Genomic DNA, 17,500 nt, shown 5'->3' with positions numbered 1-17,500 from the left:
TTAATTGAAAGAGAATTAAAGACTAATAAAGAATTAAAGACCTCCCATAATTGTGTAAAAGATATGAGTATTTTTTTAATCATCTTTAATTAAGGAATAAAAAAAACATAAAAGGACATGCTTTAATTTAAGAATTAAAATATTAAAGGGGTATTAAAATATTAGACACTGTTAGATATTCAGGTTTAATTATGTCATAATTAGTTAATTCTTTAATTAATACATTAAAAACCACCCATAATTACATTAAAAAAGATATGGGTTTTATAATCGTTCTTTAATTCAAGAATTAAAAAATATAAAAGGATATTAAAATATTAGACGCAGGTGGGAGGGGGCAGGGACTTGAGGCGGGGCCTTGGGCGGGGCTTGGAGGCGGAGCTTGGGGCGGAGCTTGGAGGCGGGGCTTGGGGTGGGGTCACCTTTGACCTTTAGGTCGGAAATCAAGGGGCCCAAGCCTTTGATCTGACATAAGGTGGGTTAGTTTTCTCTCTGCCATATTTGACCATAAAGAATGCTTTAATTCTTGTTCAATTAAGGCAGACAACCTTTGTGCTTGTAATTTATACTTTTTGTACCCACTCATTTGCAGTGAAATGTGTACTTAAGGAAAACACAGTGGAGATCTCAGATGGAGGTTTGCAATATGATTACTCCGTCCTTCAGCTCCATTTCCATTGGGGCAACATTTTAAACAATTCTATGGGCTCAGAACTTACAGTGGATTCAAAAGATTTCCAATGGAGGTAGTTTGAGCCATTAAAAGCAGTGTTTTCTTGTAGATGTAGTTATTGCCACTGTGTACTCAATGTTTTTTTTTTTGTTTTGTTTATTTGTTATGCACAGATGCACATTGTCAGCAAGAGGAAGGATTTATCACTGACACAGGCATTAGTGGAGCAGACGGCCTGGCAGTGCTTGGATTCCTTATTGACGTCAAGGTTAGCACGTTAGATTACAATCAAATCAACGTCTTGTATCAAATTTTCCGTAACAGAAGAAGGAAGGGGAATTTGAAAATTCGTTGTTTTTACAGGAAAACAACAGAATAAATATGGTTGCCAGAATAAATGGGTCAAAATGCACCAAAAAATATTTAACTACTTTTGAAAATATACTGTAAGATTTTCAATATAAAGGAAGCATGCTACTGTTTAATTTTTTTTTTAACATAGTGTGAATTAATCTGAAAATGTAATCAAGGGCAGAATCCATTTTATCTTAATGATATGTAGCCTACTTAATTCTAGAGGTATGATTTTTTTTTTCAGAACTCTTCATATAAACATACTTTGTGCACATACATAAAAAATATGTTAAAATATGATATACAATTCATTACACACTGAAAAGTGAAACATCAGTGCACTTCATTCAAAGTACTTATTGACATTGGTCTAATGGAAAATTTTGGTTCACACTTTAAATCTGCTGGAATCACTTTACCAAATCATAAATATACACTGTGAAAAACTAAAAAAATTAGCTGCAACAAATTACATCAATTTTTTAAGTTGATCCAAAGTATTTTTTTTCAGTACAGTTTCAGAGGAACTCCTATTTTGTGACAGCACAGTGATGGAAACAATAAGGAGGCTGACTCCAGAATGAAATACCCAGGTTCAAGACTACCCGAGTCCTGGGAAGTCTCGAACCTGATACAACTGAGGAAAACAGATCAATTTGTGGATCCCATACTACAGTAATTCTCTTGTGGTGGCTTGGAGCATATGGGATTCAGTGGCCAATAAGTAACCACTGCATTCAAATTCTACAGCAAGAATTGTATAAAAACATGATAATGTTAATTTTGTTGAAAAATCCTGTTGATTTACTGGTTGAAAACATAAATTTTTGTAAATTACAACAGCTTTAAACTCTAAAATGTACTAGTTGTTTTGTACTGGTATTATGTATTTTTAATGTTTTTGTTGTTGTTTTTACAGATTTATTCTGGCAACCGCAGCTACAGGTTTTTAACCATAAAAACAGAATTTATTTATTTATTACAGTGTGATATATCAGATTATAAATAGCAGTGATGGACCAACACATTTAACATCAAACATGACTTTGTTGATACACAGCAATTCAAACCACTACAAAATGTGAAACTGTGTTCGGGAAGATAGAGAGTGAACAAAAACCTTACGCAAACAGGTGCATAAACTGATCGCAACTCCAGATCTGAGACAAATGGCAGGAGAGTGACGCAGGTGCAGTTTACCTCTGCTTGCTGAAGACATTTTGGTGACTTTGATGCTTTTGAAAATTTAAAATGAAAAATTCTCCAATTTTTTTAAAATGACTTTTTCCCAAAGTGAGTGTTGTAGTATAATCGCAGGACACCACTGTTGTGTGCAGTAAATTTTGTGTCACTACACTTTATGACTTTGATGCTATGAAATAAAATCAATCAAAAATTCTCCAAAATTATTAAAAATCACTTTTTCCTAAAATGAGTGCTGTAGTATAATCAACAGGACATGGCTGTTGTGTGCAGTGAATTTGGCGACACCACATCTTGGACTTTGATGCTATTGAAATTTAAACAATAAAAAAATTCTACAAAATTTTTTTAATGACTTTTCCCAAACTGAGTGTGGTGTATAATCAGCAGGACACACTGTTGTGTGCAGTAAATTTTGTGTCATCACCTTATGACTTGATGCTATTGAAAATTAAACATAAAAATTCTCCAAAAAATTTTTTTTTAATGACTTTTTCCCAAAGTGAGTGTTGTAGATAATCAGCAGGATACCACTGTTGTGTGTAGTAAATTTTGTGTCACTACACCTTATGACTTGATGCTATGGAAATTTAATCAATAAAAAAATTCTCCAAAATTTTTGAAAATGAGTTTTTCCAAAGTGAGTGTTGTCGTATAATCACCAGGACACCACTGTTGTGTGCAGAAATTTAGGTCACTACACCTTATGACTTTGATGCTATGAAATAAAACAATAAAAAAATTCTCCAAAATTTTGAAAATGACTTTTCCCAAAGTGAGTATTGTAGTATAATCAGCAGGACACCACTGTTGTGTGCAGTAAATTTTGTGTCACTAACCTTATGACATTGATGCTATTGAAAATTTAAATGGTGAAAAATCCCCCCAAATTTTTTAAAATTACTTTTTTCCCAAACTGAGTGCTGTAGTATAATCACAGGACAGGCTGTTGGTGTGCAGTGAATTTGGCGACACACATCTTGTGACTTTGATTGCTATTGAAAATAAAACAATAAAACATTCTCCAAACGTTTTTACAATGACGTTTTCCCAAAGTGAGTGTTGTGTATAAACAGCAGGACACCACTGTTGTGTGCAAGAATTTTGTGTCACTAACCTTTATGACTTTGATGCTATGGAAAATTTAATCAATAAAAAATTCTCCAAAAATTTTTGAAATGAGTTTTTCCAAAAGTGAGTTGTCGTATAAACAGCGGACACCACTGTTGTGTGCAATGATTTTGTGTCACTACACCTTATGACTTTGATGCTATGGAAAATTTAATCAATAAAAAATTCTCCAAAATTTTTGAAAAGAGTTTTTCCAAAAGTGAGTGTTGTCGTATAATCAGCAGGACACCACTGTGCAGTAAATTTGTGTCACTACACCTTATGACATTGATGCTATTGAAAATTTAAACAATCAAAAATTCTCCAAAATTTTTAAAAATTACTTTTTCCCCAAACTGAGTGCTGTAGTATAATCAACAGGACATGGCTGTTGTGTGCAGTGAATTTGGCGACACCACAATCTTGTGACTTTGATGCTATTGAAAAAAAAAACAATAAAACATTCTCCAAACGTTTTTACAATGACGTTTTCCCAAAATGAGTGTTGTAGTATAAACAGCAGGACCACCACTGTTGTGTGCAGTAAATTTTGTTCACTTCACCTTATGACTTGATGCTATTGAAAATTAAACAATAAAAATTCTCCAAATTTTTTTTTAAATGACTTTTTCCCAAAGGAGTGTTGTAGTATATCGCAGAACACCACTGTTGTGTGCAGAATTTGTGTCACTACACCTTATGACTTTGATGCTATGGAAAATTTAATCAATAAAAATTCTCCAAATTTTTGAAAATGAGTTTTCCCAAAGTGAGTGTTGTAGTAGAATCACAGACATGGCTGTTGTGCAGTGAATTTGGCGACACCACATCTTATGACTTTGATGCTTTTGAAAATTAAACCAATGAAAAATTCTCCAATTTTTTTAAAATGACTTTTCCCAAAGTGAGTGTTGTAGTATAATCAGCAGGACACCACTGTTGGTGCAGTAATTTTTTGTCACTACACTTTGACTTTGATGCTATTGAAAATAAATCAATCAAAATTCTCCAAATTATTAAAAATCACTTTTTTCCTAAAATGAGCTGTAGTAAATCACCAGGACATGGCTGTTGTGTGCAGTGAAATTTGGCGACACCACATCTTGTGACTTTGATGCTATTGAAATTTAAACAATAAAAAATTCTACAAAATTTTTTAATGACTTTTTCCCAAACTGAGTGTTGTAGTATAATCAGCAGGATACACTGTTGTGTGTAGTAAATTTTGTGTCACTACACCTTATGACTTTGATGCTATGGAAAATTTAATCAATAAAAAATTCTCCAAAATTTTTGAAAATGAGTTTTCCAAAAGTGAGTGTTGTCGTATAATCACCAGGACACCACTGTTGTGTGCAGTAAATTTAGTGTCACTACACCTTATGATTTGATGCTATTGAAAATAAAAACAATAAAAAATTCTCCAAAATTTTGAAAATGACTTTTTCCCAAAGTGAGTGTTGTAGTATAAACAGCAGGACACACTGTTGTGCAATGAATTTGTGTCATACACCTTATGACTTTGATGCTATGGAAAATTTAATCAATAAAAATTCTCCAAAATTTTTGAAAATGAGTTTTTCCAAAAGTGGGTGTTGTCGTATAATCAGCAGGACACCACTGTTGTGTGCAGTAAATTTTGTGTCATACACCTTATGACATTGATGCTATTGAAAATTTAAACAATCAAAAATTCTCCAAAATTTTTAAAAATACTTTTTCCAAAACTGAGTGCTGTAGTATAATCAACAGGACATGGCTGTTGTGTGCAGTGAATTTGGCGACACCACATCTTGTGACTTTGATGCTATGAAAATAAAACAATAAAACATTCTCCAAACGTTTTTACAATGACGTTTTCCAAAATGAGTGTTTGTAGTATAAACAGCAGGACACCACTGTTGTGTGCAGTAAATTTTTGTGTCACTTCACCTATGACTTTGATGCTATTGAAATTTAAACAATAAAACATTCTCCAATTTTTTTTTTTTTAAATGATTTTTCCCAAAGTGAGTGTTGTAGTATAATCAGCACAGACACCACTGTTGTGTGCAGTAAATTTTGGTCACTACCCTTATGACTTTGGTGTATGGAAAATTTAATCAATAAAAATTCTACAAAATTTTGTGAAAATGAGTTTTTCCAAAATGAGTGTGTCGTATAATAGCAGGACACCACTGTTGTGTGCAGTAAATTTTGTGTCACTACACCTTATGACTTTGATGCTATTGAAAATTTAAACAATGAAAAATTCTCCAATTTTTTAATGACTTTTTCCCAATGAGTGTTGTAGTAATCAGCAATACCCTGTTTGTGCAGTAAATTTTGTGTCCTACACCTTATGACTTTGATGCTATGGAAAATTTATCAATAAAAAATTCTCCAAATTTTTGAAAATGAGTTTTTCCAAAAGTGAGTGTTGTCGTATAATCAGCAGGACACCACTGTTGTGCAGTAAATTTTGTGTCACTACACATTATGACTTTGAGCTATTGACATTTAAACAATGAAAAATCTCCAATTTTTTTTTTAAATGACTTTTTCCCAAAGTGAGTGTTGTAGTATAATCAACAGGACATGGCTGTTGTGTGCAGTGAATTTGGCGACACCACATCTTGTGACTTTGATGCTATTGAAATTTAAACAATAAAAAATTCTACAAAATTTTTTAAAAATGACTTTTTCCCAAACTGAGTGTTGTTGTATATCAGCAAGACCACTGTTGTGTGCAGTAAATTTTTGTGTCACTTCACCTTATGACTTTGATGCTTTGAAAATTAACATGAAAATTCTCCAATTTTTTTAAATGACTTTTTCCCAAAGTGAGTGTTGTATATCAGCAGGACACCACTGTTGTGTGCAGTAAATTTTGTGTCACTACACTTTATGACTTTGATGCTATTGAAAATAAAATCATCAAAATCTCCAAAATAATTAAAATCACTTTTTCCTAAAATGAGTGCTGTAGTATAATCACAGGACATGGCTTTTGTGTGCAGTGAATTTGGCGACCACCATCTTGTGACTTTGATGCTATTGAAAATTTAACAATAAAAATTCTACAAATTTTTTTTAAATGACTTTCCCAACTGAGTGTTTTTATAATCAGCAGGACACCACTGTGTTGCAGTAAATTTTGTGTCACTTCACCTTATGACTTTGATGCTATTGAAAATTTAAACATCAAAAATTCTCCAAAAAAATTTTTTTTATGACTTTTTCCCAAAGTGAGTGTTGTAGTAAATCAGCAGGATACCACTGTTGTGTGTAGTAAATTTTGTGTCACTACACCTTATGACTTTGATGCTATGGAAAATTTAATCAATAAAAAAATTCTCCAAATTTTTGAAAATGAGTTTTTCCAAAAGTGAGTGTTGTCGTATAATCACCAGACACCACTGTTGTGTGCAGTAAATTTAGTGTCACTACACCTTATGACTTTGATGCTATGAAAATAAAAACATAAAAAATTCTCCAAAATTTTTGAACTTTTTCCCAAAGTGAGTATTGTAGTATAATCAGCAGGACACCACTGTTGGTGCAGTAAATTTTGTGTCACTACACCTTATGACATTGATGCTATTGAAAATTAAATGGTGAAAAATCCCCCAAATTTTTAAATTACTTTTTTCCCCAAACTGAGTGCTGTAGTATATCAACAGACATGGCTGTTGTGTGCAGTGAATTTGGCGACACCACATCTTGTGACTTTGATGCTATTGAAATAAAAACCAATAAACATTCTCCAAACGTTTTTACAATGACGTTTTCCCAAAGTGAGTTTGTATAAACAGCAGGACACCACTGTTTGTGCAATGAATTTTGTGTCACTACACCTTATGACTTTGATGCTATTGAAAATTTAATCAATAAAAATTCTCCAAAATTTTTGAAAATGAGTTTTTCCAAAGTGAGTGTTGTCGTATAATCAGCAGGACACCACTGTTGTTGCAGTAAATTTTGTGTCACTACACCTTATGACATTGAGCTATTGAAAATTAAACAATCAAAAATTCTCCAAAATTTTTAAAAATTACTTTTTCCCAAACTGAGTGCTGTAGTAAACATCAACAGGACATGGCTGTTGTGCAGTGAATTTGGGGACACCACATCTTGTGACTTTGATGCTATTGAAATAAAAACAATAAAACATTCTCCAAACGTTTTTACAATGACGTTTTCCCAAAATGGTGTTGTAGTATAAACAGCAGGACACCACTGTTGTGTGCAGTAAATTTTGTCACTTCACCTTATGACTTTGATGCTATTGAAAATTTAAACAATAAAAAATTCTCCAAATTTTTTTTTAAATGACTTTTCCCAAGTGAGTGTTGTAGTATAATCAGCAGAACACCACTGTTGTGTGCAGTAAATTTGTGTCACTACACCTTATGACTTGATGCTATGGAAAATTAATCAATAAAAATTCTCCAAAATTTGAAAATGAGTTTTTCCAAAAGTGAGTGTTGTCGTATAATCAGCAGGACACACTGTTGTGCAGTAAATTTTGTGTCACTACACCTTATGACTTTGATGCTATTGAAAATTTAAACAATGAAAATTCCCAATTTTTTTTTAAATGACTTTTTCCCAAGTGAGTGTTGTAGTATATCAGCGGATACCACTGTTGTGTGCAGTAAATTTTGTGTCACTACACCTTATGACTTTGATGCTATTGAAAATTTAAACATGAAAAATTCTCCAATTTTTTTTAAATGACTTTTCCCAAAGTGAGTGTTGTACTATAATCAACAGGACATGGCTGTTGTGTGCAGTGAATTTGCGACACCACATCTTGTGACTTTGATGCTATTGAAAATTTAAACTAAAAATTCTACAAAATTTTTTAAAAATGACTTTTTCCCAAACTGAGTGTTGTTGTATAATCAGCAGGACACCACTGTTTGTGTGCAGTAAATTTTGTGTCACTTCACCTTATTACTTGATGCTTTTGAAAATTTAAACAATGAAAATTCTCCAATTTTTTTTTAAAATGACTTTTTCCCAAAGTGATTGTTGTAGTATAATCCGCAGGACAACACTGTTGTGTGCAGTAAATTTTGTGTCACTACACTTTATGACTTTGATGCTATTGAAAATAAAATCAATCAAAAATCTCCAAAATTATTAAAAATCACTTTTTCCTAAAATGATGCTGTAGTATAATCAACAGGACGTGGCTGTTGTGTGCAGTGAATTTGGCGACACCACATCTTGTGACTTTGATGCTATTGAAAATTTAAACAATAAAATTCTACAAAATTTTTTAAATGACTTTTTCCCAAACTGAGTGTTGTTGTATAATCAGCAGGACACCACTGTTGTGTGCAGTAAATTTTGTGTCACTTCACCTTATGACTTTGATGCTATTGAAAATTTAAACAATAAAAATTCTCCCAAAAATTTTTTAATGACTTTTTCCCAAAGTGAGTGTGTAGTATAATCAGCAGGATACCACTGTGTGTGTATAATTTTGTGTCACTACACCTTATGACTTTGATGCTATGGAAAATTTAATCAATAAAAAATTCTCCAAAATTTTTGAAAATGATTTTTCCAAAAGTGAGTGTTGTCGTAATCACCAGGACACCACTGTTGTGTGCAGTAAATTTAGTGTCACTACACCTTATGACTTTGATGCTATTGAAATAAAACAATAAAAAATTCTCCAAAATTTTTGAAAATGACTTTTTCCCAAAGTGAGTATTGTAGTATAATCAGCAGGACACCACTGTTGTGTGCAGTAAATTTTGTGTCACTACCTTATGACATTGATGCTATTGAAATTTAAATGGTGAAAATCCCCCCAAATTTTTAAAATTACTTTTTTCCCAACTGAGTGCTGTATTAATCACAGGACATGGCTGTTGTGTGCAGTGAATTTGGCGACACCACATCTTGTGACTTGATGCTATTGAAAATAAAACCAATAAAACATTCTCCAAACGTTTTTACAATGACGTTTTCCCCAAAAGTGATGTGTAGTATAAACAGCAGGACACCACTGTTGTGTGCAATGAATTTTGTGTCACTACACCTTATGACTTTGATGCTATGGAAAATTTAATCAATAAAAAATTCTCCAAAATTTTGAAAATGAGTTTTTCCAAAAGTGAGTGTTGTCGTATAATCAGCAGGACACCACTGTTGTGTGCAGTAAATTTTGTGTCACTACACCTTATGACATTGATGCTATTGAAAATTTAAACAATCAAAATTCTCCAAAATTTTTAAAAATTACTTTTTCCCAAACTGAGTGCTGTAGTATAATCAACAGGACATGGCTGTTTGTGCAGTGAATTTGGCGACACCACATCTTGTGACTTTGATGCTATTGAAATAAAAACAATAAAACATTCTCCAAACGTTTTACAATGACGTTTTCCCAAATGAGTGTTGTAGTATAAACAGCAGGACACCACTGTTGTGTGCAGTAAATTTTGTGTCACTTCACCTTATGACTTTGATGCTATTGAAAATTTAAACAATAAAAAATTCTCCAAATTTTTTTTTTAAATGACTTTTTCCCAAAGTGAGTGTTGTAGTATAATCAGCAGGACACCACTGTGGTGCAGTAAATTTTGTGTCACTACACTTTATGACTTTGATGCTATTGAAAATAAAATCAATCAAAATTCTCCAAAATTATTAAAAATCACTTTTTCCTAAAATGAGTGCTGTAGGATAATCAACAGGACATGGCTGTTGTGTGCAGTAAATTTTGTGTCACTATACTTTATGACTTTGATGCTATTGAAAATAAAATCAATCAAAAATTCTCCAAATTATTGAAAATGACTTTTTCCCCAAAGTGGGTGTTGTAGTATAATCAGCAGGACACCACTGTTGTGTGCAGTAAATTTTGTGTCACTACAACTTATAACTTTGATGCTATTGAAAATATAATCAAAGAAAAATTCTCCAATTTTTTTAAAATTACTTTTTTCCAAAGTGAGTGTTGTAGTATAATCAACAGGACACGGACGTTGTGTGCAGTGAATTTGGCGACACCACACCTTATGACTTTGATGCTATTAAAAATTAAAAAAAAATAAAATTCTGCAAAGTTTTTATAATGCCATTTTTCCAAACTGAGCTCTGTAGTATAATCAGCAGGACCCCACTGATGTGTGCAGTGAATTTGGTGATATCACTCCTTATTACAATGATTTATCAATAATTTTCTGGTGTCTTTTTTTTTCCATGTATGCACTTTGTAGACGGTCCTAAGCTTCCGTTTCTCTGCCGCCTGACTCTTCAGATCAGTGTTATTTTTTTCAGCTCAGAGGACGGCTCATACGGATAAAATAAGGTGTATTGGTACCATATTATGAACAAAAGTGGATGGATAGCAAAGTCATGACGGATAATACAGAAATAGTGGACCTTTTAATAGTTGCACTAAAAGAATAAACGCCACTTACAGGAGAATTAGTTTTCCCAACTTCAGCCTAATGTAAGTAATAAGCTCAGGTTCCAAGATCGTGGTTCAGTTTAATTTATTCCAGACATGCCAGAGATTTAAATATATCCGTACATACATATTTACATACTTTATATTTTTTTTACCCATTTCTATTTCCATGTTTCCTTTTTGTGAATATTTACAAAAAAATAATAAATCGTCACGACTCGTGTTTATCTTTGATCCTAAAAAATTTTAATGTTTTTTTTTTTTCACCTGAAAACGGACTGGATGTGTTGAGAGCAGTCTCCCGATCATGGTGTATAAAGTTTTATCGCGCGTTTAAAAATGTCCCTCACATAAAACATGTTCAAGCTAAAATATCTAAAAGTGTTTCTAGTATCCTCAACAAAGCAAAATATTTATTGAATTACAAAGCTCTACATATTTTATATTGTTCACTTGTTTTGCCATATCTGAATTACTGTGTGGAAGTTTGGGGCAACATTTACAAATCCTCACTTTGACCATTACCTTTATGATACCTTGTCAGTATTCATGACAACCAATTAAGCAGTGTCTTTACTATAACCTTGATTAGCAATTTTAATGTGTATTCTTTATTCTATACAACATATAGCCTATTGAAATGATGTAGTTAAGTAAAATGCAGCAATACAAATTTCTATGGAAAAGAAGATACTTACATGATTAATTATAACATTTATTAAATAAGGGATTACTTTCATCAATCAGCAACTCCATCAATACATAACTGAAGGTTCACACCTTAAAAGTAAACTCAAACACAAATTTAAAGATGAAAACTCAAACCTTAAAAGTCAAAATCCAAACCTAAATCTTAAAAGTTCACACCTTAAAAGTCAACCATAAATTTAAAATTGAAAACTCAAATGGAAAGTTCACGCCTTAAAGTCAACCCTAAATTAAAACTGAAAACTCAAACGGAAAGTTCACACCTTAAAAGTCAAATTTAAACAAGGCTGACAAGACGAGCGGGGGTTAGAGCGCTCTTATGAAATTCCAATCAAGATCCATCAGGTTCTTGAGCAGTGTGGCTACCTGGGGATTCACTGTGGCTGACTTTTTTTGAACAAGTCTACCTGTCCTTTGCCACGGCAGGCCTTTGTCACCCTTTCAGGATTGATCCCGGTGCATCACCTGAAAAACAGTAGTTTGAGATCAGAGGTTGGACATAAATAAAATCTGCTATATAGAGCATGGCTGGGTAATAAAATCAGATGTCACCCTATGTTTAACCAAATACATTGATAAATGTTGTGAGATATTCAGAGATGGCTATTGGTGCATTCCAAACATATGTACATAGAGGACTGTTGATAAACAATCACTAGTAATTTGGATAGACCAACCAGACATGATGATTGTTGTTTATAGAAGTAGTGAACCTTATATATCGTTAATTTCATTTCAATTTATGTCATTACAGCACCATGATAGAGTTGACCATACAATTTAATGTCAAAATGACTGCTGTGAATAAGGTCAGTTGGAGAAGACAAGCCTTACTTTTGAATGAATTCAAGTGTGCAGGCAGTCTCCTCTTGGTACTGTAGGTAAAGATGTAGTACACTGAAATTACAGTATCGCAGTTACACACTCTGTCCCATCTGAAATATGAAATTGGAGTTATTTCAGAAAGCGTTTTCAGTTTTAAATTTATGGTTGACTTTTAAGGTGTGAACTTTCTGTTTGTGTTTTCAGTTTTAAATGTATATTTCAGTTTTGCTTTTAATGTGTAAGTTTGCAATTTAACATTTATGGTTGGATTTTGACTTTTAAGGTTTGAGTTTTCATCTTTAAATTTGTGTTTGAGTTTAACTTTTAAGGTGTGAACCTTCCGTTTGAGTTTTCTATGATTTTTTTCTGGATCTAAACGAATGTTCTGATTCAGCCAGTAGTCTGCGATATATTTTTCTCTGCTCTCGGGGTCTCTACCAAATTCAGGAGGGAAACTGGAGGCTTCCTGCTTGTGTTTGAAGAAGGTGTTTATGTACCCCTCAAAGATTTTAATCACTTTTATCCTCAAAATGCCAGACTTCAAAAATCTTAGCTACAATGTAGCCTTTATCCAGAGCTTTGTGGAATTCCGGGCTCTCCAAGTCCCAGACAGAGCTCTCTGCTGCTGACTGTGTGTGCACGCTCCTGCTTGATTATTTTTTTCAGCGCAGGTGCGACAGAGTAAACACTAGTTTACCGTGAGGAGTTCTGTGTGGGAGGACGGGAAATTTTAGTCCCCGGGGCGGATACACGATGGCTTTGATGAGGCTGAAATAAGTCCTGGGGTCTCGTAAATTTCTGTCGATAATTTCCGGATTCCCCGTGGGATATGTGAAATTTACATTAACGTAAGGATACAGCGAGGTCATGTCGACGTAATAGACCCTCTCATCTTGCTTAGCCGTGTACCTCAGACGGGACGCGCAAGTCCGACCTCCGTATAATGCGTTGCGAGGTTTGAGGGGAGCCGGTAACCCCCTGAGGCTGAGGAAACACCGAATGCTCTGATCCCTCTGTTTCATTTCAAGCCACTGGTGTTCCCAAATTACACTGAGGGTGACACCCGGCATAGCCCGCAGAAAGGCTATTTTTTCCTGACACGCGGCGTGGAACTCTCCAATTGAGGTGTTTGCGAGCGGGGTTTATTTCATGCTGTGTAAAACATGAAGGACAGCCGTGGTAAAAACACCCGAGAAACTCCCACACTTTTATCCGCCCGTCAATCTGAGCATACCCATCAATATAATAACCCCCTATTATTTTCTCTCCCGTTTAGAGCGTGATCGATGGCTATGTTATGCGCCTCAGCAACCCATTCTAACCACTGCACGGCAACATCCGATTATTTTTTATGGATTGTTCTATAATTGTCAGCGGAGGGGATCGCCAGTGTTTTTGGTGCGAGAAAGTTAGTTTGGAAGACTTTCATGCACGCTGAGGCAATTGTAACACAGGTGAAAGGATCCACGCGTGTTTCAGCGATGAATTCTGACATAAACTTGGAGCAGGCTGCAGCCAGGATTTTTGTGTCGTTATCACAATACATAACGGCTCGGCTTTAAAATCGAAAATTGCGTTTTTTGGTCACGTACCACGTGTTAAATTCCTGTCTTGCTCCCTCTGACATATTGGCGACCCCGTAAGCTGCAGAGTATATGGACCGACATAGTTCTGATTTTTTTCTGAACTGAATAGGTGCGGAAAGTAACCTTTGCGTAGGATTTCGTCTTTCAGCCGGATTCCCAGGGCTTTTGGCATTTGAGCCAAGCACATTGTGAGAAATGATAATGAATGTATATATTTCTGTTTAAAGGCGGCGTCTGTCATGACTAATAGTTTACTCCCGGTCATAATCACAGCAGGGGGTTAAGCCTTGCTCGACTAGATACTTTAGAAGCAGATAGCCGTCAAAACCTTTTGAGCTGTGAGCGATAAACACGTATTCTTTGAATTTTCTCGTTCTAAAATGTTTAAAGAACCGGGCTACACAGTCTGTCCCCCACGCGCTCCAAAAATCCCCAGTCTTTGTTACAGTGCTGACGTAAAACGGTACGTGTTCCCCGTCATTATTGACAAACATTTCAAAGTCATAAAAAACGTATTTGTCTGAATGTGTCTCTTCAGCTTTGACGGCGTCATATAGCAGAGGTGACCCTCGCTCGCTTCCTGGAGCGCTTCGCTGCATATATGACACCTTTTCTGCTTACAGACGTGCGGAGTGTTTTTAGAAAATGCTATGTAACACACTAACGAACTTACCGGCGGAAGGACGATACTTCAGCTGTTTATGCAGGTTGTAACAGACGGGTGAGCAACACGACTTGTTACAATCAGTGCAAAATACCGGGTTATTTTTTTGGCAACACTGCGAGGATTCACAAATTTTACAATAAGACGGACAATTATGGGAAGCAGGGGTATTGTACCCCTCAAAGCAAAAATCACATACATATTTCACCCCCGAAAATTTCTTTAAATTTCTCACGCCGTAATAATGATTTTTAAACAGAAAAACAAAAAGTTTTCTGTTGCATCTGCATTCCTGTTTGGAATTTTGCCAACTTTCTCTCCCCTTCAGGTCTGAAAAACACTACAATTTTACACCCCAGAGCGCTTTCAAATTTTCCCACCTAGTCTAAAGATACCGACGTACCAGCCGTTAATCCCACGCTAATTTGTAACGCGTGTCCTCGCTCCTCTGCCTCCTGCGTAGTCAGATGAGAATTCATTAATTGGACGAGGTTTATCGCAAAACATAAACTGTTCTCGGGATTATACACAATATTAAGGCATTCGTATTTTTTCTTTATAACCTCGTGATGCAGGAGATCATCTATTTTGCGCTTCCCTGCTCCGATCTGGTTCTGGATGACTTGGACCACTAATTCCAGAGAGCCGTCAGATAAAATGTTGGAATTCGATTGTATCAATCGTTCTAGCAAATTTTGGAAGGCCGTCACATCGGCTCCATCGTTATATGAGCTGATCAAAGCGGCCTCGTTGTAGACTGAGTCCCCACGAATTTCCATTTGGCGTGTGTTAAAGCATTTTCAACTGAGTTTTGAAGGGCCCCAATGACGTTACGATAAAATTCAGCATAGTCGGGAATTTCATCGCCGTGGTGGAAATTTAGAGGTTGCCTGATTTTGATAGTGTTAAAAGCCGGCCTCCTGATGACATTAGCCGCCCCGGCGCCCATCATAGGAGAATCGCAGCTACACCAAGGTCGTGCATCATCGATGCTTTTTATCAAAACAGAGACTGCCGCGTTTATCGGAGTTAAACGCGTTCTGTTTAAAATATCTTCTCCGCACGCATTGCATGGGGAGGGACTTCTTAAACGTGAAAAAACACGTGCGTTGTTAGGCATTTGGTTTAATTCATCCACCGCGGATTGGACGTGAGGATTAATTTCGCACCCAAGGAGGCTTACGGCATCATTTAAAGGAGTCAGCCATACTCGGTTTAAAAGTCTGTCTCCAGACTCATCTCGAGGCGGGGGGTGTGCTAAATCATGGGAATCTTCACTCACAGACTGGAGCGGGGAATTTAACGCGTTAATCGCGTAAATGATGTGGAGATTAATTTCATCTGATTCCCGTTCAGCAACCAAATTGCTAAGAGCATCATTTAGCGGTGTTAAACGAACTCATCTTAAAAGTCTCTCTCCGGACTCGGTGTTATTTCGAGGCGGCAAATTTAACGCCTCAGGTAATGGGCCATCTGTTCCAGGAGCGCTCCCCGTTGTCTCCTAACACCCCTCCGAAGCTATTTTCCCGGCCTGAATTCTCTCGTTCCATCTTTAAAAAAACCGTGACAAGATGATTCTACCTCAAAAATCAATTAATATACCTCTCCAAAATGAATTCTCCCGTTCCATCGAGAAAAAAAACAAAACAAAAAAAAAACTGAATACACATTTTCCAGCAAGTTGCGAGATGAAATTAATTCCAGCCTAAAATATCTTCGAGCCTGGTGTGTTGGTGGAAATAGCCGATCTCCTGCCAGCGCGAGCTGAAAAAAGAGAAGAAAAAAAAAAAACTTTAGTTATTAAATATTTAAAAGAATAAATAAAGTTCATCTCCTTACCGTATAAACCTGAACCCCGTTTTACGGTTCTCTGACGCGGAGCTGGATCTCCCCCGGCTGTAACAGAAAAACTTCAGATTATTAATCCAAAATTTTAAACGTAAATTAATTTTCAGATGGTGTACTTACATCTGTGTGGTGAAGTCGATAGTTCCTCGCTTAGAGCTTCTTCAGGGTACTTTGACTTGATTTCTAAAATAAAAAAAAAAAAAAAAAAAAAAAAAAAGCAGCAACCTCCCAACAAATATTCTGTAATACGAGGTCTGTTAGAAAAGTATCCGACCTTATTATTTTTTTCAAAACCATATGGATTGAATCACGTGTGATTACGTCAGACATGCTTGAACCCTTGTGGGCATGCAAGAGTTTTTTCACGCCTGTCGGTTACGTCATTCGCCTGTGGGCAGTCTTTGAGTGAGGAATCGTCCACCCTCTCATCATTTTTTCATTGTTTAGGAATGGCTCAGAGACTGCTGCTTTGTTTGATAAAAGTTTTTTCAAAACTGTAAGGCACAACTGAGTGGACACCATTTGATAAATTCAGCTGGTTTTCGGTAAAAATTTTAACGGCTGATGAGACATTTTGGTCTGGTAGTGTCGCCGTAAGGACGGCCCACGGCGCCCTGTGCTTCGACTTCCACATTTCAGGCTCTGTTGACCCAGTAAGTCGTCAGAGAACAGAGAACTTTCAGAAGAAGTCGGCATGAGGAGTTTATTCGGACATTCCACTGTTAAAGGTCATTTTGTAATGAAAGAACGTGCGGGCAGAGTCGCATGTCGGGCCGGACCCGACCGCGGGGGGTCGCGACAGGAAAACACCTCCGTTGGAAACCTTAACGGGCAAGTTGGAACATGCCCAAGCTGTTAAACAATTTCTCAGTTACTCACTTGTTGAAAGCCATCAAAAGCCGCCTGAATTTTGCGCACGTCTTTCATTACAAAATGTCCTTAAACAGTGGAATGTCCTCATGCCGGCCTCTTCTGAATCTTCTCTGTTCTCTCACGACGTCCTGGGCGAATTAAGCCTTAAATTAGGATGTTTTCAGGTCAAAACAGGCCGATGACGGCGTGCTGCGCGACGTCCTGCTCCGTGGGAAGTCCTTACAGCGATGGAAACACCCCAT

At 35.8% G+C, this 17,500-nt stretch overlaps 1 protein-coding gene across 1 annotated transcript in view; it reads left to right on the top strand.

Moving 5' to 3' along the window:
- LOC117530597 overlaps positions 1-17,500 on the top strand; it is a 93,338-nt gene that overhangs the window by 33,807 nt on the left and 42,031 nt on the right. Inside the window, exon 3 of the mRNA XM_034193485.1 lies at positions 847-941. Coding sequence (XP_034049376.1) covers positions 847-941 — 95 coding nt within the window. The remainder of the gene's footprint in view (positions 1-846; positions 942-17,500) is intronic.

This window comes from Thalassophryne amazonica, chromosome 18 (assembly GCF_902500255.1).
Source record: "Thalassophryne amazonica chromosome 18, fThaAma1.1, whole genome shotgun sequence".
Classification (NCBI taxonomy): Eukaryota; Metazoa; Chordata; class Actinopteri; order Batrachoidiformes; family Batrachoididae; genus Thalassophryne; species Thalassophryne amazonica.
The sequence above is the reverse complement of the archived record's forward strand: the minus strand, read 5'-3'. Positions and strand labels throughout refer to the sequence as shown.